General features: G+C 39.0%; 1 protein-coding gene across 6 annotated transcripts in view; it reads right to left on the minus strand.

The window, feature by feature from the left end:
* SLC37A1 (solute carrier family 37 member 1) overlaps positions 1-26,478 on the minus strand; it is a 38,184-nt gene that overhangs the window by 8,649 nt on the left and 3,057 nt on the right. For 4 of the 6 annotated variants that reach the window (XM_061453507.1, XM_061453502.1, XM_061453508.1 and 1 more), the window contains exons 2-13: positions 24,621-24,902; positions 22,811-22,892; positions 21,845-21,971; positions 19,741-19,819; positions 18,794-18,929; positions 16,960-17,036; positions 14,995-15,161; positions 14,230-14,267; positions 8,468-8,551; positions 4,615-4,746; positions 3,086-3,176; positions 2,109-2,171 (exon numbers count right to left, since the gene is read on the minus strand). In XM_061453507.1, the coding sequence (XP_061309491.1) occupies positions 2,109-2,171; positions 3,086-3,176; positions 4,615-4,746; positions 8,468-8,551; positions 14,230-14,267; positions 14,995-15,161; positions 16,960-17,036; positions 18,794-18,929; positions 19,741-19,819; positions 21,845-21,971; positions 22,811-22,892; positions 24,621-24,676 (1,132 nt within the window). In that variant the 5' untranslated portion in view covers positions 24,677-24,902. Of the gene's footprint in view, positions 1-2,108; positions 2,172-3,085; positions 3,177-4,614; positions 4,747-8,467; positions 8,552-14,229; positions 14,268-14,994; positions 15,162-16,959; positions 17,037-18,793; positions 18,930-19,740; positions 19,820-21,844; positions 21,972-22,810; positions 22,893-24,620; positions 24,903-26,298; positions 26,456-26,478 lie in introns of those variants that run through there. The other 2 variants (XM_061453505.1, XM_061453503.1) reach the window with 2 other exon arrangements.

The raw sequence follows: 26,478 nt of genomic DNA on the forward strand, positions 1-26,478 counted from the left end.
AACAGTTACTGCAACATACCTTGACACCTGCATCTTGAACTATCAGGGCCTCATAGGTCATGATCCAGTGAAACTTCCGAGTATCAGGAACATCGTTTTCCAGTAGACTGAAACAGGGCTTATTTCCATAAGGAAAGTGGGAGAGCTGGAGAGGGGATGGGGGTGTGCATGTGTGTCATAAATCAGCTGGGCATCAAGATAATAATGCTTGCTGGCACCCGGGGAATTACAGACCAGTCAGTCTCACCTCTGTGCCTGGCAAAATCTTGGAGCAGATTCTCCTGGAAGGCATGCTAAGGCACATGAAAATCAACAAGGTGCTTGGTGACAGCCAGCATGGCTTCAGTAAGGGGAAACCCTGCCTGACCAATGTGGTGGCCTTCTGTGATGGGGCTACAGAAGTGATGGACAGGGGTAGAGCAGTTGATGTCATCTACCTGGACTTGTGCAAAGCATTTGACACTGTCCCACACCACATCCTTGTCTCTAAATTGGAGTGACATCAATTTGATGGATGGACCACTTGGTGGATAAAGAACTGGCTGGATGGCCACACACAAAGAGTTATGGTCAATGGCTCAATGTCCGGCTGGAGACCAGTAACGAGTGGTGTCCCTCAGGGATCAGTGTTGGGACCGCTCTTGTTCAGCATCTTTGTCGCTGACATGGACAGTGGGATTGAGTGCGCCCTCAGCAAGTTTGCCGATGACACCAAGCTGTGTGGTTCTGTTGATACGCTGGAGGGAAGGAATGCCATCCAGAGGGACCTTGACATGCTTCTGAGGTGGGCTGATGCCAACCTCATGAAGTTTAACCATGCCAAGTGCCAGGTCCTACACCTGGGTCGGAGCAATCCCAGGCACAGGTACAGGTTGGGCAGAGAAGAGATTTAGAGCAGCCCTGTGGAGAAGGACTTGGGGGTGGTGGTTGATGAGAAAATGAACATGAGCCAGCAGTGTGCACTTGCAGCCCAGAAAGCCAACTGTATCCTGGGCTGCATCCAAAGGAGCGTGACCAGCAGGTTGAAGGAGGTGATCCTGCCCCTCTACTCTGCTCTTGTGAGACCTCACCTGGAGTATTATGTGCAGTTCTGGTGTCCTCAACATAAAAAGGACATGGAACTGTTGGAACAAGTCCAGAGAAGGGCCATGAGGATGATCAGGGGACTGGAGCACCTCCTGTATGAAGACAGGCTGAGGAAGTTGGAGCTGTTCAGCCTGGAGAAGAGAAGGCTGCATGGAGAGCTCATAGCAGCCTTCCAGTATCTGAAGGGGGCCTATAGGGATGCTGGAGAGGGACTCCTCATTAGAGACTGCAGTGACAGGACAAGGGGGTAACAGGTTAAAACTTAAACAGGGGAAGTTTAGGTTGGATATAAGAAGGAAATTCTTTCCTGTTATGGTGGTGAGGCACGGGAATAGGTTGCCCAGGGAGGTTGTGAATGCTCCATCCCTGGCAGTGTTCAAGGCCAGGTTGGACGAGGCCTTTGGTGATATGATTTAGTGTTAGGTGTCCCTGCCCATGGCAGGGGGGTTGGAACTAGATGATCTTAAGGTCCTTTCCAACCCTAACGATTCTATGATTCTATGATTCATTGTGAGCTATGCTGTCTGCACTGGCATAAATTTAATTATTCAGTGGTCACCTCACAAATTGCAAAGAAATGGTCTCGCCCTTACTGTTACTACTATAATCTTCCAATTTTATCACACAGTTTTATAAGGCATCAAAAAACCCACCAAAAAACCAAAACACCTGTGGCCATTCACTTCTGTGCCCACAAAAAGTACCTAACTATACCAGCTGGGATAATTTTGCTATACTAGAGTGACAAAAGAAAACAAAATGATATTTGGATATGTGGAGCGACCAGGACTCATGGGCCAGAGCTGATGGAGCTAAAAGATTCCATAATATTTAGCTCTTGGCTCTGTCACTTGTTCAGTCTGAAGATGTTTTGCTAGGTTTTCAATGTTCAACTCAACTCTCAGCTTATTACCTTTACTGCCACTCTTCTTAAGTAGACATATTGCACAATGACTAATAATAGTACCATAGCTTTTTCTAAACTGGTGTGATTAAGGATGAAATATAATATTAAAACTTACCAAAGATTCCACCCACATCAAACAGTGTGGAAAGGTCCCCAGCTCTTTTGGCATCAAGATGCTCTAGTGAGAGAAGTAAAACATTTGTCTCATTTCCAGACAATAAAACATAGAAACCTCACCACAGTCTTGTCATGTTAGGGTAAACGCATTTTACAACGGTACTGTTTATACACAGGAATAAGCTACCATAAGATGTCATTGTATGAGAAAAATAAGAATGTACCATAAGCGGGTATTCAGGGATACATGCTTTTGAATGCAACCACAGTAACAGCAAGAGACATTTTACCACTTTAACAAACATACAATCATAGAATGATCTGGGTTGGAAAGGACCTTCAAAGGCCATCTAGTCCAACATGCCTGCAATGAAATGGGACATCTTTAACTGGATTAGGTTGCTCAGAGCCCTGCCCAAACTGACATTGAATGTCTCCAGGTATGGGGCATCTACCACCTCTCTGGGCAATCTGTTAGTGTTTCACCACTCTCATTGCAAACAATTTCTTCCTTATATCTAATCTAAACCTACCCTCTTGTAGTTTAAAACCATTACCCCCTGTCCCATTGCAACCCTACTAAAAAGTTTGTCCCTGTCTTTCTTACAAGCCCCCTTTAAGTAGTGAAAGACAATGATAAGGTCTCCCCAAAGACTTCTCTCCAGGCTGAACAACCTCAACTCTCAGCCTTTCTTCACAGAAGTCACAGAGTGGCCCTCTTCCACCAGAGCACAGTAGAGGGGGAAAATCACTTCCCTCAACCTGGTGGTCATGCTTCTTTTGATGCAGCCCAACATACAGTTGGCTTTCTGGCCTGCAAGTACATACTGCTAGCTCACATCCAGCTTTTCATCCACCAGTGCCCCAAGTCCTCTTCCTCCTCAGGATTGCTCATCACTCATTTTATTTATTTCAAGCTCGTATTTCCAGATACTTTGTAGTTGTAATTCTTTATCCCTTTACTGTGATACTTACCTACATTGGTGATATAGAGAGGAAGCCAGAAGAGGAAAGTATAGCTCACCAACTTTGCAAACAGAAGACAGAGGGAGAACTCTATAACTCCCTGAGAGAATAAAAAAAAGTAGGAAGTTAGCACTGTGACAGAGGCTGCTATTTGCTTTCAACGACTATTATAAAAATGGTTTCTAAGAAACACTTAGGCTTTTTATTTTCTCTCAAGTATTTCCAAGAAGCATTTTTCCCCTGAGAGCTCAAAGCTTACAATCAGAGCAGACTGTGGTATTTTACTTTACTTCTCTTAATTGTACTGAATTGACTGAAGAGGGAACATTAAAATGAAGAGGAAGGATTTGATGCTGTTTGGGACACCTGCATCCTCATGTCCAGATTTTTTATATAGTGTTATAGCAGGTTTAGAGTGTATTCAAGAGAAGATGGATTCTTTAGACCCATCCTTCAGATGAGTCTAAGATTTCTCCCTTATCAACTCTTTGCAAAAAGACAGTCAACTAGTACATCACAGTTCAAATCAGTATGTGGCAAGAGCACACTACAAACAGTGCATATGTCTATTTAAAATACCAATTTGTTCCACTCTTTTCTGCAGGGAACATGGAAAATACACTTACTGCAGAGAGCTGTAGCTAAACTGCCAAAATGACCTATCTTTATTCCCCTCACCATCTGATATATTTTTGCTTGAAACAGTATTTATTAAATCTCTGGTTTGGACACCACAATTATCTGCATGGACAGCACACATACATGGCCGGCTATCCTTTACATACAGCTGTAACCCTTCCAAACAAGAGGCAGAAAAAAAAAATTAAAAAAAAACAAAAAAAATCACAGTTAGAGAGATTCCAGGTAGCAGCTGCAGCAATTTTTTTACCCATTACTTGAGGACCAATCTGGTCCTGATGAGAAGATACAGGAATACAGTGGTTGAGTGCTGGAGATTTCTTCCCCTACCTTTATACCTGGTCTGAATCAATGTGCACGTAATTCTACTTGTGCCTCCCATTGGGCTGCTAGGCTTCAAGACCAGAAGACAATGAAGGATAATAGTCCCTGACTTAAAAGAAACTTCAGGAAAACAGTAGTCCAAATGTTTGGGCTGTCTGAAACTTCTCAATATAAACCATGCAAAAGATTTTAAAATTACAGCCGCTCCTCACAGGACATTCCTTCCAGTCTTTCCACCAGTTTTGTTGCCCTCCTCTGGACACATTCAAGGACCTTAACATCCTTAAATTGTGAAGCCCAGCCAGCACAGTGTTCTTGGTGAGGCAGCACCAAAGCTGAATACAGCAGGATAATCACCTCTTGACGAGGTCATTCTTCTGCGCTTGATGCACCTGAGTATTGTTAAAACATGACAAAAGGGCCCTGCCATAACATATGCACCAGAGATGCCAATCAAAGCTTGTGATGCAAAGTTAAACTCATCTGGCACTTCATTTAGAGCTTCATGGAAATATGAATTCTGAGGAATAAACTTCTTAAAGGAACAGTCAAGATATACAAGTAAATGTACTCACAGGTATTCGCAAGGCTCCAAAGAAGCTGATAGCTGCTGTCCTGTGTCTGCTTTCCCCAGTGACCACAGTGCTGGGGTTCAGTGACGTACTACTATTTTCACTGTCCGTAAGTAAATGCTGCACCTCTGGATCCTGTGATTTCCCCCAGAAACACCATATGAAACAGAAAGGAATAATGCATCAAAACATGTATCAGGGAATCCTGTGATTTCCCCCAGAAACACCATATGAAACAGAAAGGAATAATGCATCAAAACATGTATCAGGGAATCAAATAATTCCATTTTTTTTAATCACAGAAAGTTACAGCTTTAAAAAAAGCTTTTTATTTGGAGTTTATAGAGAGTAGAAAGTATATATAGACTACTGGGTGAAAGAAGCCTGGCTGTTTATGTCTGAGTGCATACACTCCACTGTGCAATCAAAATTCTGTTCTATTCTGGAACAATTTCAAATTGCAAAAACCACATATTAGAGTACAATTAGAGTACAATGGAATAAAACAATTTCCAGCTTTCCCTTATGCCACTACATTAATATGGTTTAATTAAGACTGACAATCTACTGAGTACTACAACACATTTCTATACAAAAGCATACATTATCTTCTTTCTGTTACAAACATTAAGCCCATTTTTTAGACTCTGTAACATCATCTTATTCACCGATTTAAATATAGGCCATCCTTCCAATTGAGTTATGGATATTGAGTGCTTTATGCACTTATTTTACATGTCTGTTTCATCTGAACATTACAATCCACAAATTATAAAAGTCTGGAGTTTACCATTATTACCTAAACTGTGAATCCTGAGTTCTTTTCTAGTACTAGGAAGGATTTTACTCTAATAATTCCACTGGCTGCTAAGAATACTTGTGGAGCAAGTCATCACTCAACAAGAACAAGCCATCCCAGTCTAGCCACGAGGATATCTTGTTATTTTTATCCATCCATCACACTGAAGTGAACTCTTGGCATAGAATTGGAAATTTCCATCTTACAGCTGCAGACACAAGAAGAAATTTCAGGTATAAATAGTCCTCAGTACTTCTTATGCAACTCAGAAAAAAGATGGGATATATCTATACTCATTTCCAACTGCTTGCTGAGCAGCTTATCCATAGCTAGTAAAAGTACACAGCTAGGTGTTTTCTACATACTGTCATCTTTCTCCTAATTCTTGTGCATTAGAAGGAAAAGCCTTAGTAAAAAATTAAGCCTCAAGTATGTATTTGGTTGTAGGTTACTAAGGATAAAATACTGGGCTATTCCACTTCCATTTTCTGTTCCATTTCCAGCAGATTAAAACTTTCTAAATAATATTTGGTAAATTGATAGAGGAAGAAAGAAAAAAAATAATCAAGTGCTGAACAAATTTAATTTTACTATTTTACACTCAGCGATTCTAAATAAATTCTGGTTTTAAATAACTTTATTTAGGAGAAGACAAGGGAACTAGAAGTTTCCTAGAAGACTAGGCAGCTATCTGGGCACCTGAACCCAGACACCTGGCATGGTTTTAGAAGCTACCACGCAACATCCAAAATTTTTGTGTAGGATTGGCAGATAGGATGCAGGATTTACAGGAGACCCTGTAGCCTGATGAAGTATTATCTAGAAGAGAGGAAAAACATCTAGGGACCTCTGACATGGCACTGTAAACTTCTGTTATGGCACGAGTCACTCCATCATCATCCGAAGTATTTATCTTCTGTATTACTGGAGCAACTTCAAAACCTCAGCCATTTTAACAGTAGCAATTCAATCCATCAGGTATTAAGACTGAGGGAAAGGGGTAAAGAGAGTAAGAGGGAAAAGGGGAGCAAAAACCCCAAAGCCTTAAGCAGTGAAACTTCCCACTGGATTCAATGGAAGACAATTTTAGATAGTGTCTTAAGTGAGTATCTCCTGCACAATTTGCACAGCAAACTTAACCAGGATTGTCTGACGTAATGCTCCTCATTTCTCAGAGAGGCAGCTCTAAGCCTACTCAGGAAGGGTGGATTAAATATTGAAGCAGAAGTGACCAAAGTCCAAATAATTTATTTAGCAACTCATGCTGTAAAGTTTTATTGACAATATGGGATTTTTATGCTGCATGTAGCTAAATGATAAATAAAACCAGCATTTGTGCTTGGCTGAGACAACATTATTCAGCCTTGCCAGCTTGTCATAGAGTGTGATTAGGCATATGGCACACTCTTGATCTCTGGGGAAGGATTCATTATCCCTCAATTTTGTATAATTTTTAAGAGGCCAACCTGACACAAGCAGTAATGAACACACAGAGGTATGCAGATCACGTAGCAAAAAACACGTTCTGCTTTCAGTCACTGCACATCCTGAGTATTTGCTTTCTTTTTACAGTAATTGAAGAGGTCAATGAAAAATCAGTAAAAGCTGCCATTCCAGTGTGCTTGGAGACCAGCCCATAAATGCAAAACATCTGCTGTTTGTACAGGCACAAAAGCTGACTGCGATAATCAGCTCAGTTTAACTGTAAGACAACCACTGTAAAAAGGAAAGATGTTGAACTCCACTTTGAGAGCAAAAAGATTATCTTCTGTCACTGGCAGAAAATCAGGGGACCCCAAACAGGGACAAAGATTTTTGATGTTTTTTATTAATTTAGCTTTGAGTCTTGTTAAGACTCTGTATTACAAACATATAACTCAGCTGGCAGGATGAAGCACGGGGGAATATTGACAGGATTGCCAGTAAGTGCCCTCATGCTTTGCTGTCCATTGCTGTCTCTGTCCTGCTCACAAGGGAGAACCAGTCAGCATGTGGGGGGTACGTTTTCCTTGCCCACTTGTTATACAGACTCTTTGCACAGTCCTCTTATTGTAGAGGTACTAGTAGATTTAGAAGAGAAATCTTTGTCTACTGATCTGCTGACTGTATTTTAGTTCTATCTTCATGACTTGTCTAAAGACACCTACTTATAGTCTTACATCTTCTCCCCTTTTCCAGTTGGTTGTGAAATAATATTGCCAAATGGTTTCTAGGATGGAGACTGTTCTTGGGCAGCTCAAAATGAACATGAATAGAGTCAGTACAGAGGGGGCTTAAGTTGGACTGATGAAAATTATGAGTGAAATACTTCCTTACCTAAAATTTCAAAACTTTTTCATCAACACTGATTAATACACTCTGTGAACACTCATTAATTCTACAGGCAAAGGATAAAAAGAACAGGAAGTTTCTATTTTCCTGTAAAAGTCTGAAAGCAGCTAAAAAAAATTACCCTCTCAGGATATGGCGTGCCAAGTGTACTGAATACAAAAACAAAATTTCAAGTGGAAATTTTCAGTCAATGTCTGTCTCAAGATAAAATGTCTTTTTGCTCATAAATGTGCAAATCCGGAATTCCATTTCTAGTGAGAATTAATGGCACTTTCAGTTACAAATTTTAAGCAAAATTTCTGTCAATAAGTGCTCATATTTAAGACTCTCTGTCTCCATGTATAATCTTATAAGTACATAAATTTATTACACTAAAAAGGGACAAATGTGAGACTGCAAGGACAAGACAAACATGATGTAAGTAGTTTAAAGATTTCAAAGGGGCTATCTTTAAAATTTGCAGTACATTTCTTTTGTGGAACATGAGGATCACAAGATAAGACCAACTGAGCACTCTACCTTATTCAGCTTGGTTTGCAGTATTTATACTAGATAATGTTTAGTTCCCTTGTCTAAATTTAAATTTGTGTATGAAGATGGAAGTAGATTTTAGCATCATAAAAGGAAGAGCAATCTCTGCCAACAGTAAATCTACTGTAAATAGTCCATGTGAGCATTAGCAAGTCTTCTATACTATTTTATAACAATATGTTTGTTATATTTTACCTGAGGTTTACTGGTTTCCTTAGTATTCAAGTTTGGCATTGGGACTCTGAATCGAGATGCACCATTCAGGAAGGCTTTAGAACTCTTGGGGGAAAATAAAAAAATAATCAAAACAAACCCGCATACTTTTGGTGCTTGTTTTTTAAAGGATTACGTTAGTGTTAATCAGTTTTCTGCAACAAAAGTCTTTGTGCATTGCAACATAAACATAACCCCAAATGGAACATCTTTAATCAAATGACTGCACATTTGGGTTTTTAAAGTCCTTACGCAGACCTATAGCAATGTATATAAAATGCAATCACCAATTTGCTTGAATGCTAACTTCATACTGCTTTTATATAGAGGCAGCATACTTAATTCAGAACACAATCATGCCATCCTTAATAATCATGCCATTCTTAACTTCTTCAGCTGCTTTGTCCTCTACTGAACTTTCATTGACATGGCAAACAGTTTTTTTCTCTCGTAAGCAGATGATCCTACATGGAGCAACTACAGAAGTTGATTTATTTCAGGAAATCTCTGATTCTTCATTTCCCTGCCTCTTTGAGATTAAAGCTTACCCTTTAGCTTATGCTCACTGTATTCTTCTAACCCAGAAATAGACTGTGTTCTTGTTGAAGAGTCTGAGCACCTCCAGTATGCTCAGTAGAGAAACTGAAGCCCCAGATGAACCTGCTTCTTATACTTACTTATTTACAAGTGCACTACTGTATCAATTCACACCAAAAAAGGCATTCATTGGAAAACATCAACCTGAGATCCTTGGTCTAAAAAATTTTTCAGGGACATTAAGGTTTGTTTGCCGAATTAAATATACAACTTCAAAGTAGGTTTGCAGTCAGGTACATATAACCTATTGCTAAGACCTCAAGAGGTATTGTGCATTCCTCAGGGATGAGATATTTGTGTGTCTAATCACACTGTAGGTGCCACATTAAAACAGAAAAAAAACCAAACCCAACAAAACAAAAAAAAAAAACCAAACCCTGACCCAAATAATCCCCCAGAAACACCACCACAAATAAAAAAAGAATGCCCATCCTCACAGAACATTTTAATTCAAAGTTAATCACTAGATAATTCTTCTTCAACAAAAATACAAGGGTACGTATTGCAGAATTCTTTAGACAAACTGCCATTCATCAATGAAGTCCTTCTAACGAGACAAAAAACTTCTGAGGACAAACGAAAGCAAGAGCTGATGCATGAGCAGTCTCAGGCATGCATTCCCCAAAGCAAACAAACAACACTCAAAGGCCCAGGATCTGATAAAACAGATTTAATTTTTATCTTACATGAAATTAGGCTCTTGTCAAAAAAGTGATTCATAGTAATCTGTGGGGAAGAAAATCCAGTATCTAGAGACAAGTCATTTCATCTTTATTCAGCAGCTCAGCAGAATAAAAGAAATGAAAGACTTTTTCATTTGACTTCAAAAATAAGATTTACCATGGTAAGGAGGAAATGTCTGGGGAAAAAGACTAGACTGAGAGGCTGCACATTTAATACTTAGACTTCTTTCTCCTTTTCAAAAGGTAAGGATTGCAGCCTGGTATCTTTTAAATGCACTTTTGTTACAGGAGTTTAAGAAAGCTAAGTTTCCTGGAAATGCAAAGTCAGGCTAAAGAAGTTCCTAGAACATAAAGGTCTGTATGAACATGCTGCAAGTAACACATTTACCTAGGGGAATAAAAAAAAGAAAAAAAAAAAAGAGGTACAGGGAGAAAAGATGACAAGCGGTAAAAACAGATCTAAATCATGACATTTCACACATGCCAGTAAATCTACTTTTTAACTTTCATTATGAAAGTGCAGCAATCAGCAATGCTTAATAAAGCATACTGATTTCTTGCTTGCATTTGTCATAGGTATACCCTTTCAGAAAGTCACAGATGAAGGTCATAGGTTATGCCTTCAATGCTAGCATGTAAAAGCACTTTATTGTACTCAAATATTTGTTTTGAACAAATTTCAGATTCATGAATCAGAGCCAAGGTGAATACAAGCAAACGAAGCACAGCCCAAGAAATCAGTGAATAAAGAGTAAGACTGCACATTAAAGGCTCTGTGCCTGCTTCTCCGTCTGTGCTTCTGTACAACTCAAATCAGATGATTCACCACTACAAACTCTGTAGAAATATTTGGCTCACAATCATGCTGCAAATAAACAGTAGACTAAATTCATCCAAGATAGTGATATCATACAGAGATGAATCTGATCTATAAATCTTAATATAAATCTAGCCTAAGTCCTTCCCTTATATTAAGCATTTATTTTAGTTGTGCTTAAATTTAACTGGTCTCATTCTTCCACAATGAGGTTTGACTTTTGGCACCATCTGGCAGAGCTGCCTGCACCTAACCATCGGTCCAAAATAACCTACTAGGCCTTATGAGCAAAGCAAGTGTATATGTTTCTTTAAAGGTTTTTAGAAACATTCTAACATTTCTTACTGTTTGCAAAGGCACACAGGTTGTTCAGGTTGTCACTGAAATGACTGAGCAAATAGGGACAGCTAGAATTTCATGCCTGCTAGCAAATTATACCTCTAGTACTATATGGCTAAATTTTTTTGCTCCCAGTAATAACACAGACTGTTTACACAAACCTTCCCTCACTTGGCAATCAGTTTTCTTTACAGTCAGACCTTGTCATCACCACATCTGTATTTGTAGATCATCTTGAACTTCTTTCTTACCTTATTAATTTCCTTAACTTCTAAAAAACACTTTCCCTGCAACGAACAGAAACTGTGAGCCCTATTCAGTAAGGATTTAGAATCCATTCTACTTTACAGACCACAAGGTCTGAAGAGAGGTATTTGAGCAATTCAAATGGCATACAGCTTTCCAAAACAATGGCGAATCTTAAACTGAGAAGGGTTCAAGGCAGGTGGGGAAGCGCTTTTACAAACCTCTTGTGAGATTTACAATGTGAATATACAGAATAGGAAGAAGTGATGCCTTTTGCTCTGGAGAGCAAGGTTTCCAGGGAAACAGAAGGCCAAACGCATCCCTACAGACTGAGACTGTGCCTGAAGCAGTGATCTTGCTGGGTGCCCTAGAGAAGGTTAGATCAAAAGGGTGGTGAATGGACGGGAGGGGAAGCTTCTAAAATACTGCATTTTTGTTTAAAATATCACAGCAACTAGATATTTAATGTCAAGTATTTTCCATAACAGCTCTTTGAATCATATGAGCACCATATGGTGCAAAACTCTTTAGCTATGCTTTCCAGTAAAAATGTATTTGAAACAAATAACAAACATTTACTTCCATAAAGCTTAACAGCTAATTCTGTAAACATTATGCTCTAGCTATTATAAACAGCAATTGAAATGTTCATAGGAACATTTCGGAGCTACATAAAAGCCAAGGGAAAAAATGCCTCCTCTGTTATGATAGTTGACAGACATTACCTTTATGAAATGAAAGAGAATTAAATGAAAAATACAGAGCACATTGTAAGTACACCTTATCTCACAGTAACAAACTAAGAATAGGAGTGCGATAGACCAATAGTAGTATTCAGAGCCTTTATCAGAATCATTTTATATAAGGAAAAAATCCCAAAACATTAACTGGCAAAGAAGAGAGAACACAGACTAGAAAAATTGCCTTCAGTTACTATTCAAGAAGAAGAGGGCAGTTAAAATGTAAAAAGCCATCTATTTGAAATTACTGGGGGATGGTAAAAAACACAGCAATCAACCCTGTACAATCTACCTGTAAGACTTGCAACTAAAAGGTTTAGTTCACATAAGCCTACATGTGCAGACAATCTCCACACATAATCCCATACCACTGGAAAACATGTGGGATTCCCTTAGGATCTTTTGTCCAATACTTTCCTCAACAGCCCTGTTTGCCCTCACATGTGGGAAACCTGAAGACCTTCTTTGCTAAGTTCCCCTTACTATTTGTGGCAGACCTGATTGCCCACAGGCCCCTGGGAGTCAAAGGAGAAAGAGCCTGGAGCAACACACTGCTCTAGGTTTTGGTTACAATACAGACAAACATATACCAGAGTATTATGGAATATGAAACAGAGATGAACCTGCAAACTCTTACATGCAACTAGGCTACAAACTACTCTTACAGGAAGTTATACTCAGCTGGTCTTCTTCCTAATGCTCTCTTTTTTGTTCCCTTTCCTTGATTTTTGTTTTTTTTTCTCATTCTATCTGAATCGCCCCCCTCTTCTTGGGGCACAGCTACACAAGGCAAGAAAGGAATCATCTCATGCAGTATCTAAAACTTTCTAACACACATCTTTCACCATTGACACAGCTTCCTACATTACTCGGAGTACCTAAAATGTCTCATGAACTTCCATTTCAAAAGCATTGAGCAAATACCTTGGTACCAGAGCTGAATCACTCCCAACCTACTTTTAAAATACTGTTTGAACAACCTTACACTAATACTTACAGAGAGAGATTTCCTTTTCGAAAAAAACTAAAAAAGTTGCGAGTTTTGCTCTGGCACAATGAAATATACATGCAGTGTTCCACAACCCAGAAAAAGCTTAGATGTTTTCACACACACAAGCACACACTTCAACCCTGCTTCAAAAATGCCTTAAGCAGCCAATCTCTGATACTGGATTTTTAAACTCTTGTGTCAAGACCTGCATTCTCCCTCGTGATCCATGCAGTATGCATTCCACAGTTTGTGCATGTAACAGTATATTTAGAGCTTAGTGAATTTCACTACCTTGCCAAAATTTAAGCCCTTGAAGTATAAGATCTCATACAATAGCAAAATCTACTGCCTTGAGGCCAGTAAAACGTGATCAATGCATTCTAAAACTCACTGTATGTTAAAAAAAAAAAAAAAAAAAAAAATCAAAAATCTATGTATAAACAGCTTCTTCATCCTTGAGGATTTGGAATTTGCCAGGCAAGTCTTAAGCAATTTGATCCTATGTCAGATTTAGACCTACTATGAGCAGAGGGTAGGACTATACAATGTCCAGGGGTTCTGTCCCTTCCAATCTAAGTTATTCTGTGATGCCACAAAAACTAAAGCATTGATTGGCTATGTGACCCATACCACTAAGCACCGATTATTTCTCTCCTTCTCACGGCTCTTCATTAAGGTCAGTTTTGGTTAACTAAAGACCATATTATATCATGACTAAACTCACTGTCACAGACTGACTGCTCCAGTCACTTCATAACCACCCCTTGCTTCCTCTTCTCCCTAGCCATGTGCTCCTACTGTACTTCCCTGTAAATACCACTTTCCATTCCCCAGCCCATCAGTGCATGGTTCATTGATACTATCTCAGCAAAAGGGCTGTTTGCTCTTTCTGCAATGCCTAATGCAGGGTTCTCAAACAGCAAGAGACCCTTCACAGAATATGGCTGGCAGCTATCTCATCATGCTATAGCTAAGCAAGGAAAGCAACAGCAGGAGATAGGTAAAAATGCTCTGAAGATACCCAGGAAGACTGAGGGAGAGTAAGAAAACTCAAGAATGATGAACAGTTTTTAACTGTTTTACTGAAGTAAGATCATCTGTTCCAAAACCTTGGTTAAAACAAACTCATTCATGTCCTGATTCACATTGCTTTGGTAGGAAGTAAGTTACTGGCTTGACAGTGAAGCATAGAAGACCAATATTCCCTGAAGTATAAGGTCAGTTATAACAGCATAGCACAAAAAGGCCACACAAATTATCTAATTGCCAGAACTATCATAATGAATGTGTATTAAGAGGCAAAATTCAAAATAGAAAAAGCATTCACTTACACTGGATAGTGTGCAGGAGCAACTTATATCTTTAGGATCTGAAATACAATACCACACATAGTTAATAATGAAAACAAGCATAATGAATACCTCTTAAAAGACCAACCAGTAGTGTCATTTACTGATAATAAACAAACAGTTCATATAACACAGAAACAGTCCTGGTAGAAATGTGTAACTGTAACTTTAGAGAAAATGAAAAGGGTGCTGTGGTACTTTTCCCATGCTATGACCACATTAAGTACTATTCTGGCAGTCCAGCTCATTACAGCATTCTACTTATATCTGCATAAAATTTTACTTCCCGAGTTAGGCCAGTTACAGTAAAATAAGCAATCATAAGAGTCTACACAGGGCCAAGATGGGGCACTCCCTTTTATTTTCTACTTTAAAGTGAGAAAACTTCCTCTATCAGCTGACTTCTGTATTTCACAGCACATAATATGCATGTCATAGGTTGAATGAAGCACAGAATATATTGCAGACAGGTGGGACATTCTGCTAAGATACACTTGAACAATTTATACAGACAGTGAATTAATGACTGAATTCTGAAGTCTTATTCTCTCAGGTATACCAGAGTCTGAACAGATACACTCTTCAGACATACATGGGTTCTTCTCCATCTAGTATTCTAGACAGAAGTTCTTTTAAGTATCATCAAAGCTTGAGGAATATACTTTGCACTGGGTCATTTAGCTTAAACAGATGGTGTTCTTCACCCATAAAGAGCCCTCCATAGTTCTATTCCATTAAAGCACTTACGTTCAATAAGAAACAGGAAACAAACAATTCCCATCACGGCAATGATAACACCAGGCACCATGAAGGAGAGACCCCAACACGTAGACACCCAATAAGCAGCAATTAAGGATCCCAAGATATTTCCCACTGAAGTGTGTGAATTCCAGATTCCCATGATCAAACCTCTCCTGAATTTAAAAAAAAACAAACAAAAAAACAAAACCACACAAAAATTTCATTATTCCAATAATAAGCATTACTATTTTGAGAAAAGTGTATCAAAAATAATTGTTCATCTGGGGTGCCAGTGAAATATTTGCAATCTTACTGTTCTTTAACTGACCACTTCTTTATGCTACAGTCTTTCATCTGGCAATTTCAAAGACACCTAAATATTAATAGAAGTGTTATAAATACTTCTCTGTGCATGACACAATTCAGCCTGCATTTAAAGGCACCGCTAGGGCTTGTCTATTTCTGGACAGAGTTTCTTTGATAAAAACAAGCATGCAGATGTTGTGCAGCATGTGTGTGATAAGACTGTTGCTTCTGGGAATGACAGCCCTCCTGTAAACACATTGCACCAATGACTTCATCTTTTCTGGATATGTTAGATTTATCATGCAGAAGAAAATAATCTATACAGGATAAGCAGAGCAAATTCAGTATCTTCTGATCACATTCTGGACTTGCTAGGCACCAGAAGATAACATCTGCACAAGCCTGGATAACAGACACATCAAACTGCTGTCTGCCTGGAAATCACAGATTAAAGCTGCTGTAGAATAGTTCCAGCCAAGCTAAAATAAGCCATCAGAATACTGCTGAAGTCATGACAGTTAATAGGTTTTTCCCATGACTTACAAGGAAAGAAAACTGCCTTGCCTTCAGCAGGAGTCTACCTGGGACAACCTAATTTTAATTAAACCAAGCCTTTTCCTTTGGCTGAGACAAGATTTAAGAGGCCTGCTCATGTTACACAAAACACACAGCAAAATAAAAACAAGAATCGGATCACTGACATTCAAACCAAAGCTGTATCCATCAGTTCACTATGCAGCCTCCTAAAAGCAAAGGCTGTTGCTTGGGCACAAGCAAAATCTGAATAAATGTAATTGTTTTGCCAGGCTCGCTAAAGCGGTTTAACATTATATGATGGTTATCATTCTCTGCATTTTGTAACATTCACCACAAAGGCTGCAGGGACTATGGAAAACCAGTCTAAACCTACACCTTCTTAACTATGCTTTGATTTTACGTAGAAAGCGTATATTTAGTTTCCTTATGTCCCTTTTCTTCAACCAATTGTCAATTATGTTCATTCAATGGTATGTATCTACAATGAATGGCACTACAGTGGCATTATTATATGCTACATGCATCAAACATTGAATTTGGCATGCAGCTCTTGCAAAATTTAAGGAAAACTCCTGTATGACATGACAAAATAAACATTATGAGTGATCTCGATGCAGGATTAAAGGGGGGAAAAAAAGGAGGCGACTTAAGGAAAGTGACAAAAAGAAAGGTTAAATCAAGTGACACAGGTATTTTTTAAATTGCAATTTTTGAGTTTCTGTAAGTTGGTTAGGGAAAAAAAAAAGACATTAGGCAAAAAGATACTTTTAGAGTTACACACCAAAACTGCTTTGAAACACAAATGAAAACGTGAGACATTCCAAACTACAGTGGCATGATAACAGCCTTCATTGACAATAGCTTTAGACTGCTAATATTTGCTATAATTATTCTTAATTCAATTCTGAAATATTTCATCTGAAAAGCTAAACATCAGACTAAAGAGCTACCACAAAAATCTATTTTGATATGAGGAAGAGTATTTCAAACCAATGTATCAAAGATCTACCTGCTTGTTTCATCCCCAGAAAACACTGAAGCAAAAGAAAGATATTTAAATTGCTTATAATATTACAGCTCAGAATGTATCAATTTGTACTCCCAAACTCTGGATTATGTATTATTTACCTTCCTTTTCCAAACCAGTTGCCAATACATGTAACGACACTCGGCCAGCCAGTAGTTTGCACCAACCCATTAGCTATCTGAAAGTATATAAAAATAATAATAAATAAGCATAGCCTATAATAAATCAGGTTCCTAAGCAATCCCTGCCGAGTACTGCATTGGGAAAAGGAAGCCTACACAAATGCTTTGAATTTAGAAGTTTAGTGGGATTTTTGAAAAAATTCTTTTCCAAAAATAACCAAGTTACGAAGTTTCAGAGAGACTCTTCCTTCTACCTACATCTCTCCAATTACGTGTGATTTAACACAATCACACGTGTGATTTGACTCAATCACATGCTTATCAAAAAAATCACATTGCACTGAACTGAACAGAGAACTGAATTCCCACATTCAAACAGCAACATAGTATTTAGCTCAGTTTGAAAAGCAAAGCATACCTGCAACCAAACAAAGCAAGAAAAAATAAACTTTTGGGGAGACTGGATAACTTTGAACATTAAGCTTAACAGACACCTGTAAATAAATCGAGAAAACTACTACATTCAGCCTGAAGTAAGAACTATTTCAGCCTTCATGTTGCACAGATCATAATCCCAACTCATCTCAACTCAACCCCTAAAAAGCGTTTTAGCTAGAATTATACATTAAGACAGAGATCGCAGTGCAGTTATTCATAGAATCATAGAGTGGTTTGGGTTGGAAGGGACCTTAAAGAACATACAGTTCCAATCCCCTGCCACGGGCAGAGACACCTTTCACTAGACCAGGTTGCTCAAGGCCCCCTCCAGCCTGGCCTTGAGCACTGTCAGGGATAGGGCAGCCACAGCTTCTCTGGGTAACCTGTGCCAGTGCCTCACCACCCTCACGGTAAAGAATTTTTTCCTAACAGTGAATCTAAATCTACACGTACAATGCACATTTGAACATGCAATGAAGCAACCTCACTCTTCCCAACAAAAAAAAAAACAATTAGGCTGGCAGTACAAGACCACCCATGGTATTCCAGGATTTACTGACCACATCAGATGGTGCAGCACTGGTAGAGATTGTTAGCGTAACACTAGAGGAGACATCTCCTGGCTTGGAAACCACATGAGTTGGGGCAGTGACATGATTAAATGGATGACTTGGTGAAATGGTTATTAAAGCTTGCAGTACCAAAGTTAGTATTGCTGCACTACCATGTTGCACAATGCCATGCAAACATGCCAGTGGTGAAAGTGCTACTGCAGTGACACAAAGAAAGGGGCAGTGCAAGGTGCAGGCCTGTCTAATATGACTCAGAAATGCTAACCATATCCTGGTCCTGATCTACATTTAGTTTTAGGTCAATAGTAAATATTCTTGTGACACTTGATTAGATCTACAAGGGCTCTGAAAAATCCCACACAACAAATCTCGTTACAGAAGCTGCCCGTTCTCAGCCACACCAATGTGGGAGACTGCTCATCATTACCAGTATAAATGTAATTTTCCTGCAGAGAAAGCCAAGATGCGTCACTCAGGTCTTGGCAGACTGACAAAAGTAAATACTTTTGTTTTAAAGCTCACCCATATTTAAGCTTGCAAAGATTTGATCGCTAACTTGACACAGTCTGAAACACTTTCATTTGTTTTCAAAGATTTCTTCCACCAAAAAAAACATCTTTTGAAAATAAAACCTGGGGCTATCCACCCTATCATTTTTGCCTGTCATCAACAACAGTGTATTCCAGCATTTATATTCTTCCATTCAGCCACTAATCCCTGTTTACAGCTGAAGGAAGGAAAACCAGTGCAACACTAAACAGCACCATGGAAACCCAGGAGTATTGAAATAATATTCTGCCTACCTGGGCCATTATGTAAAACCACAGGTTATGTATATTACAGAAATAACCCAATCCAAACATTGCAGTGAAGAGTCCGCTAGCAAGCATCCCGACTGTCAGATAGTACCGGATAGGTAGCCGTTCTCCTATTAGTCCACTTGGAATTTGGAAGGAAATAAAAAGAAGGGCAGTAATTAAAAATCAGATCATATCCCAGGCCTTCACAAATCAAGATATTTTATGTTGCTTAATTCTGGTTGAGGAGAAACTTTACTGGTAACTGCTGCTCCTCTTCACAGCAGCAAATGAGCAATTTTTAGCACTTGACAGGAAAAAAGAAAACAACAAACATTTCATCTTTACTAGTACTGACATCTGCACAACCATCTTTCAGGGAGATGCTCAGCTGGAGCACACTGAAAGTCATTTATAGAGTCCTAATCCAAATGACCCCTAAGGTGAGGTACATCTTCAGCCATTTAAAGTGAGACTTGTCTCCCTCGCTAATGATTCTAGCTTTGAAAGTTCTGGGTAGAGTCAATAAAAAGCAGCATATCCAAACAGCAGCCAATATTGCACATTTTAAAATGACTTAAGCTTCTGTGCACTGACTATAAAGAAAACCAGGACAATTAGTTTCATCTACTTGTGCAGGTTGGAAACTGATAAAGTTTGAGGATGTATACTTCTTCATATTCCACAGGAAGGGAAGACAGGCTAGATGGCAAGTTCTAAAGCATTCCTGCACTAGGCATGCAGGGTGGGTGCAGGTAAGAAGCTTTCTATATGCCAACAGGTATGATACTGCTGGCGACACAGGATGACATGAATTTTTTCCCCTTGGCAACCAAATTCTCACTCTTTTCATCAGAAACTTTGCAGTAGGAAAGGACAGTATCTCAGTAGTAGCACAGCCTCATTAACAAACAATAAGCAATAAAGCAGGTATCCAAGAAAGTGATGCTTACCTTAAATACATCCCAACTGCATATGCACACAGAAATGAGTAATCCAGTGCTCCCAGTAACTGTTTGTAGTTGTTCTTATCTAAGAATAATTTTCAAGCCAAATTATCAGTTTAAATGTACCAATAACTTCCCAATCATTTTTATACACTAGTGAACATGCACTGACATTTAATTTTCATAAGGCACTTTTAGATGTAAGCATGCACTTCAAAAAATATTTTATTTAATAAACAAAACCCTCAAATCCTTTTTAACACTGACCCTTTTGTCTGTAACATACTATGAAAACACTGCTAGGCCCATTCTTAATTCCATCTTATTCAAAACAGCACTTTGGAAGAGAAGAGTGTAAGTTATTAGCAAGGTGCCGCCTTCTTATAGGTAATTATACAAATGAAACCCCAAACTGTAAAGGGCTTATTAAAAGTGGAAAGATGTGTTGCAACTGTGTGAGGTCCCAACAGTCAAAATGGCTAAAAAAAATGCATCATACATACTTTTAAGGAATCAGTTTAATGTATTTTTGAAATGGTTAAAGACTTCTGCGTTTCATTTTCCAACTGCTCAGAGACAGACATCTTGTTTAATAAAAAGCCAGAAAGGGGTCTGCTCTGTACAGCAAATGACCATAATTACAACTAAATAGGACTTTCAGGAAGGACAGAGGGAGCAGGAGGGACTCCACCCAGATAGAAACACCAAGGATAGCCTCAAGAGACCTGAGCTCATATTAAGAAAGACAGTTTGTCCATTTGCAAGGACCTGTAATTCCCATTGACTTTAAGAATAAAATCAGTTATTAAACCATTCCTTCTTTCAGTGTTACTCCCAGCTTGCCAGCTATGTTGCCTGAAAAACAGAGCTGAAAGAACAAGTCTAGAGTGTGATCCCAAAGGAGTAGCTTTGCAATAACCTGTGTTTACGGGAAAAGGATGACACTGGAGCTCAGAAGTCTCCATTAAGATAACTAATCAGTGTTTTAGACAAGCAAATACAGACTCCCTTTGATCCAGGGACAAGAAACAGCAAACAAGTTTAACTGCATCCAAACGCGTTTGGAAACCTGTGGGACCAAATAATTTCAGTAGATAGATTACCTCAAACCAGGCAGTTAATACACAGAATTTTGCCCACAGAAAATGCAGAAGTCAGATCTTCAATTACCATTGAACAGAGTAGGGCTTTTTTAATGGCTAATTAAAGAACAATTAGAATAGATAGCTAGATAGAATGGAGTGGGCTGGCATATCAGCAGAATGGACTATTCTACTTCACTGATGTTCTTGGCAGTGATAAAAGTGTCAAGGAATGATTCAAATTTAATTTAATTCAAATACAATTAAACTCAAATTCAACTGTAAGTAGGCAAATATTTTTTCTATCTAAGTGAAAGGCCAGGTTCATAAGCTATTCAGTAAGTTGTCAATTCTATTCTGCAAGTCTACCAATCTTCTCCATTAAAATGGAGAGACAAATATTCCTTCTGGCAAATAAGGACTCTGAAAAGTTCCAAATTAGATAAACACCTAGTAATTTTATTGAAATGATTGCTGGACCTTGACTTAAAACAGCAGGAAATAATGATTAATTTTATTCTTCACTTTTTTTCCTTAATAGCCATTCTGAAGATAAATAATAGAATCATAGAATGGTTTGGGTTGGAAGGGACCTTAGAGATCATCTAATTCCCAACCCCCTGTCATGGGCAGAAACACCTTCCACTAGACCAGGTTGCTCCAAGCCCCATCCAACCTGGCCTTGAACACTTCCAGGGATGGGGCATCCACAGCTTCTTTGGGTAATCTGTGCCAGTGCCTCACCGCCTTCACAGAAAATTCCACAGAACTGATCTACTGAAATCAACTTATAACAGGTAAAATAATGTTATTTAGGTGACATTAAGTAGTAAAGACATTATAAATCACCACTTAACTTTCTTCGTAAATATCAGTGAGAACACGGAGAACAATACACCCCTCCCATACACATCTCCTGAATCCTTCCACACATGAAGGAGAAATAGCAAGAGGCAAATAATCTAATTATGAACAACAGCTCATTATTATGAAGGAAAAAAACAAAACCAAAAATAAATAACCCTTACCAAATGGCTCCCAACCGCACTGAGATACATTAGATGGCTTTTTCGCAGACTGAATCTGGGCAGCATATTCTTTGTATGAGTTGAGTTCAACTTCATGTGAAGCAGCGCAATGCTTATGCAGCTCTCCCTGATGAAGAACAGGAATGTGAAAATGGAAAACTCACTTATGACTGTTAATCCCCATACAGCAACAAATTTAACACCTCTAGCTTTGTACGAACTTGTGTCAAACCCTCTGAAATCAGTAAAATTGTTAGACATTACTGTTTGGTATTTTGCTGGGTGAAGACACCATTACATGAAAGAGTAATTACATGGTTAGAAACAATAGGAGGCAGTGAACTGGTGCTTCTGATAATGAAGAATTCTGAAATTCTGCATTAACATCAAGCTGTTATTGTTACCCATTATTACTCATCAGTTATATTCAACACTGCCCTGGGGGATATGATTTGTGTTTAGCAAGTTACACAAGTTGAAGGTCAAACTAAGAAACCTAGAATCAGGTTATATTTTGCCACCAGCTTCACTGGGAAGAGAATCCCAGGTGTCCAGGCAAATATGTCTGTGATGCTCAACAGCACTTGTAACAGTCTCGTAAATGTTAGCAGAATTTTATCATGTTCAACTCATCACTTATGACTGACTTTTTCCAAACATATGAATGCAAACCTGGAAACTCCCAAGTGTCTATAATTAGATTAACGCACATGAATTAGGTGCAGGCATAGGTCTTTCAAGTCTTAAACCCAAAGATTAGACACATACACAATATTCTATGTGGTCTCACTACATGTTATCAAGTAAATGTCACTGCGTACTAGCTTTATCAGGTTTTCAGCTTTTAAACCATTCCAAGTTAAAGTTCAACACTGCCTTTCACAAAAGGAAATACTGAAAAAGGTGACTACTTCCGTGTTTGATACGAGTAGAAGGATGTTTAAACAAGGATGCAACCTTGCTTACCTTAACTATACTGATAGGTTTCCTTGATAAATGGAAGCTGGCATACAACAAGAAAGTGAGAGAGAAAATGAAGGCTCTGTACCTACAATATTTAAAAAAAAAAAAGGAAAAGAAAGTATTTGAAACTTATTTTATTCAGATTTACTTTTAGCACTAAGTCACACAACCATTACAAAAGTCACTGGTAATCTTCTAATAGCGGAAGACATTTTTTTTCCATGTTCCCTAACAGCCCGAAGAACCACTCCAGAAGTTACACTACTTTACAACATCTGCTGTGACCTGGCTTTGGGTGGGAGCTGCGTAGCACACAGGCACAGGACAACATCACGGTGCTCTGGAACCCACAGAGCCAATCCACCTTGTTTACAGCCATCCTTTGGCAGCTATTAAAAGACAGCTCAACATTAAACATATTTATAATCATATTTCACATTTCACTGTCTCATCCAGTTTTCTGGTATGATTAGGACATAAATTATAGCTCTGTGAACTGTCAGTTTGGCTACTGTGGGTTATTCCTTCTTTCATTCCTTGCTGCTTTTAGGATTTTGCTTTACTTTTGCCTTCCTCTATAACAAAAGAAATCGGCCATGACAGGGGACTGACACTGCCTGTGTGTACTGCCAGCTGGAGCACACGAACATAATTAACCAGCTGTGGGATTGTGAATTTTCCCTGGTACCTCCCTGGCATTCTTGGGTCTTTCTCTGCAGCTCATCTGAATTAAGGTTACCTCAAAATCCCTGTCACTGCAACCATTAAAGAAAGATAACAATCTGATCTATTCTATTCTCCACCTACAGCACATTTCAGTTGTTTAAGAAGGAAAGTGCTTTGTGGATTTGTGCTTTTTAACAATAGACAGATCACAGTGCATCGACTGGCTTCTGCTAGCCTTGATCTTAAACCTAACATTTGTAAATGAAAGGACATACATACATACAAAGATCTGATATCACACAGCCTACTACAGTCCCTAATTTTTAATGAACCTCTTTAAATAATTTTCTGCTTATGCACTTTAAGATAACAAGAGTCTTATTTTATAGTTCTGGCATATTCAGAGAGATGTTAAAAAATAATATAAAAATAAAAAAAGAGTTATCCTGCAGCGAAGGTATTCACCCCCGTAACTGAAAACATCCTGAAAGTGGTAAAACTGAAATTACTTTGTTGCTGTACTAGAGAAAGTATGGTAAAATTGCTCAAATGGAAAGTGCTTGGGCTTTCATTTGTTACTTTTTGTTATTCACACACAACTGACTCAGTTTTCTGTCTCTGAAAGCACAAGAACTAATGCCATCCAACTTCCAGGATTAGTTTTCCTAAAGCAAAGAGGGTTTGGTTTGGGATTTCTGAGGGCTGTTTTGTTTTGGTTTTAAATATTACAGTAGCAAGAACTAAAACTATTCTACAAGGGTATATTACACATCAAATCTGGGGGGAGAAAATACACTTCTGGTTCAGAGAAGAAAGCTAACCTCGAGCACCCCTCCCACCTAGGAGTCTGAACATAAATATCTGAAATTTACCCCTTCAAATCCATACCTTGCAAAGAAAAGGACAAAAGGCTTTATTCTCTAGTGCCCTTGACTTGTAAAGGTTTGTCTGGGTTCCCTCACAAAGTATCTCACTTTTTAAATGTCAGCCAGATTTATTTATTGTACAATTGTCTATATTTTCTTCTGTATATATTAAGCAAGGAGAAAGCAAATATAGAGCAAGGCAACAGTATTTGCCTTGCTCTGTTTCTGGTACAAACTCACACTGTTCAAAACAAAGGTTGCCACCATACTTCAAGACTTACCACTGATCTCGTGAAAATGAAGTGATGAAGCGAATCCCAGGAGGAAGCTGAGCCATCTACTCAACAGCTTGTATCAAATTTTAGGCAACACAATTATGCACTTCTGACAACGTTATTTGTTCTTCAGAATACATTACAAAGCTCCTCCCAAAGCCGTGTGATGATAGGCTGTTGAAAAATGTGGAAGATACGCTGCTGAGTTGATCTCCCTGTAGGCTTTTTTCCTTACACCTTCAGTCACAACGTGGCAAATTCTTTACTCTGCCATTGTTAATTGCTGATCTTCAAATAAAAGATGCTGATAAGTAAATATTCTTATCGAGTTACTGTAGTATTTTCCAATCGTAGTATTTGGATCAGCAGCTTCCCGTTTCAGAAACGGGTAATTACCATAACTAACCTAGACATCAAAAATTGAATGAAGAATTTTAAGCAAATATAAATAGCAGCCTTTTCTAAATTTTATCCTGTATAATCTATTTTTAGAAGTCAGCATAGCATAAAGCAGTGAGGACACAAGGGAAAGACAGAACACAATCCAAAGACAGCTGACATCCAAATGCAGTATTTTTGTCCCAGAAAGACTACACATAGGCAATTCCCCACCTTACAAAGATCTATTTTACTACATCAGAAACATTCAGGAGGCTGAAATTTGTTCAAAAATGACTATAGTGTTTTCAGACCAGAATAGACTCCTCCAGCCTGAGAGTGGGTGCTGCTGAACAATGCTGCCAGCAAGACTCAACCCGCACTCCCTCTTCCAGCCCAATTTCCCTGCCTCAGTTATCAGTGCTGCACAAAGCACCACATCCTCAGAAAACTCAGAAAAGAAACAAAAGAAAACCAACCAACAAACAAAAAGTGTTTTTTTTTCAGTACTTGATCTCTCTGCACCAGCTTGCCCAGAACCAGAGAGAGGTGTGTAAGTGAAATGCAGGGAAGAGAGAGACCATGGCAGCATCAATTTAGTTTGGTTTAAAATTTCAGAGCTTTCCTCCTGTTGGGCCAAAGCCCCTTAACAGAGGGGTAATACAGGTACTGCAACAGGAATTAGCTGCACTATTATTTCACAGCAAGTGTGAGCCAGCTGTTGAGTAAAATGATAAAAGGCACTGTGGGCAAAAGGTGTGACCACAACTCATGCATGCAAACAAGGCCTCACTGTGTGCTAACAGCAGAACCACCCCAGCAGGATGACAAGTAACACACTGGGGGCTACAACAGAACCCATACCCTCCTGGTAGCCCAGCTATTGGGCTTAACACCAGCAACAGCCAGTCATGCTCCTGATTGGCAGCTGTTGGCATACAGGACTAGCTCTCCAGGCAATAAATGGGAGGTAAACTAAAGCAGAAGAAAACACACCTGCCAAGACCAAAGGTTTGTCTTAAACTGGAAATTTTAGAGGCTGCCACAGGGCAGGCAAAGGTGTAAGCCTCTCTCCTCTCATCTTTATTGCCCCATTTTACTACAGAAATCAAAACTACTCCTCAGCCAGCTGAACTGCAATATCAAACATTATCTGCTGTGTCAAAGACAGCAACCGACAACCTCACTATCCACAAAGACTTGTTTCCCCCAGCAACAGTAGAAAACTACCACCTCTTCACATAACAGAGTACCCCACCAAGAGATCAAGAGTCTTCTCCTTTCTGATGAAACATTTTTGCCATACCTGTAGTTTTTCCACACCTTTGTTTTTTCCAGTGTCCTGGTTCAACTTGTCACCTCCCTCCCCTAAAAGTGAACTAACGTGTTAATCTCGTTTGGCATGTTCCACCACCTCCCCCTGGCCCTGCACCACATAACTGGCTGTGCAATTAATCAGCAAACCCCATAATCATTCCAAAAGGAG

This window comes from Pezoporus flaviventris, unplaced genomic scaffold, assembly GCF_033815535.1.
Source record: "Pezoporus flaviventris isolate CSIRO_AGI_PZ_B2104156 unplaced genomic scaffold, CSIRO_AGI_Pfla_v1 ptg000015l, whole genome shotgun sequence".
Lineage (NCBI taxonomy): Eukaryota > Metazoa > Chordata > Aves > Psittaciformes > Psittacidae > Pezoporus > Pezoporus flaviventris.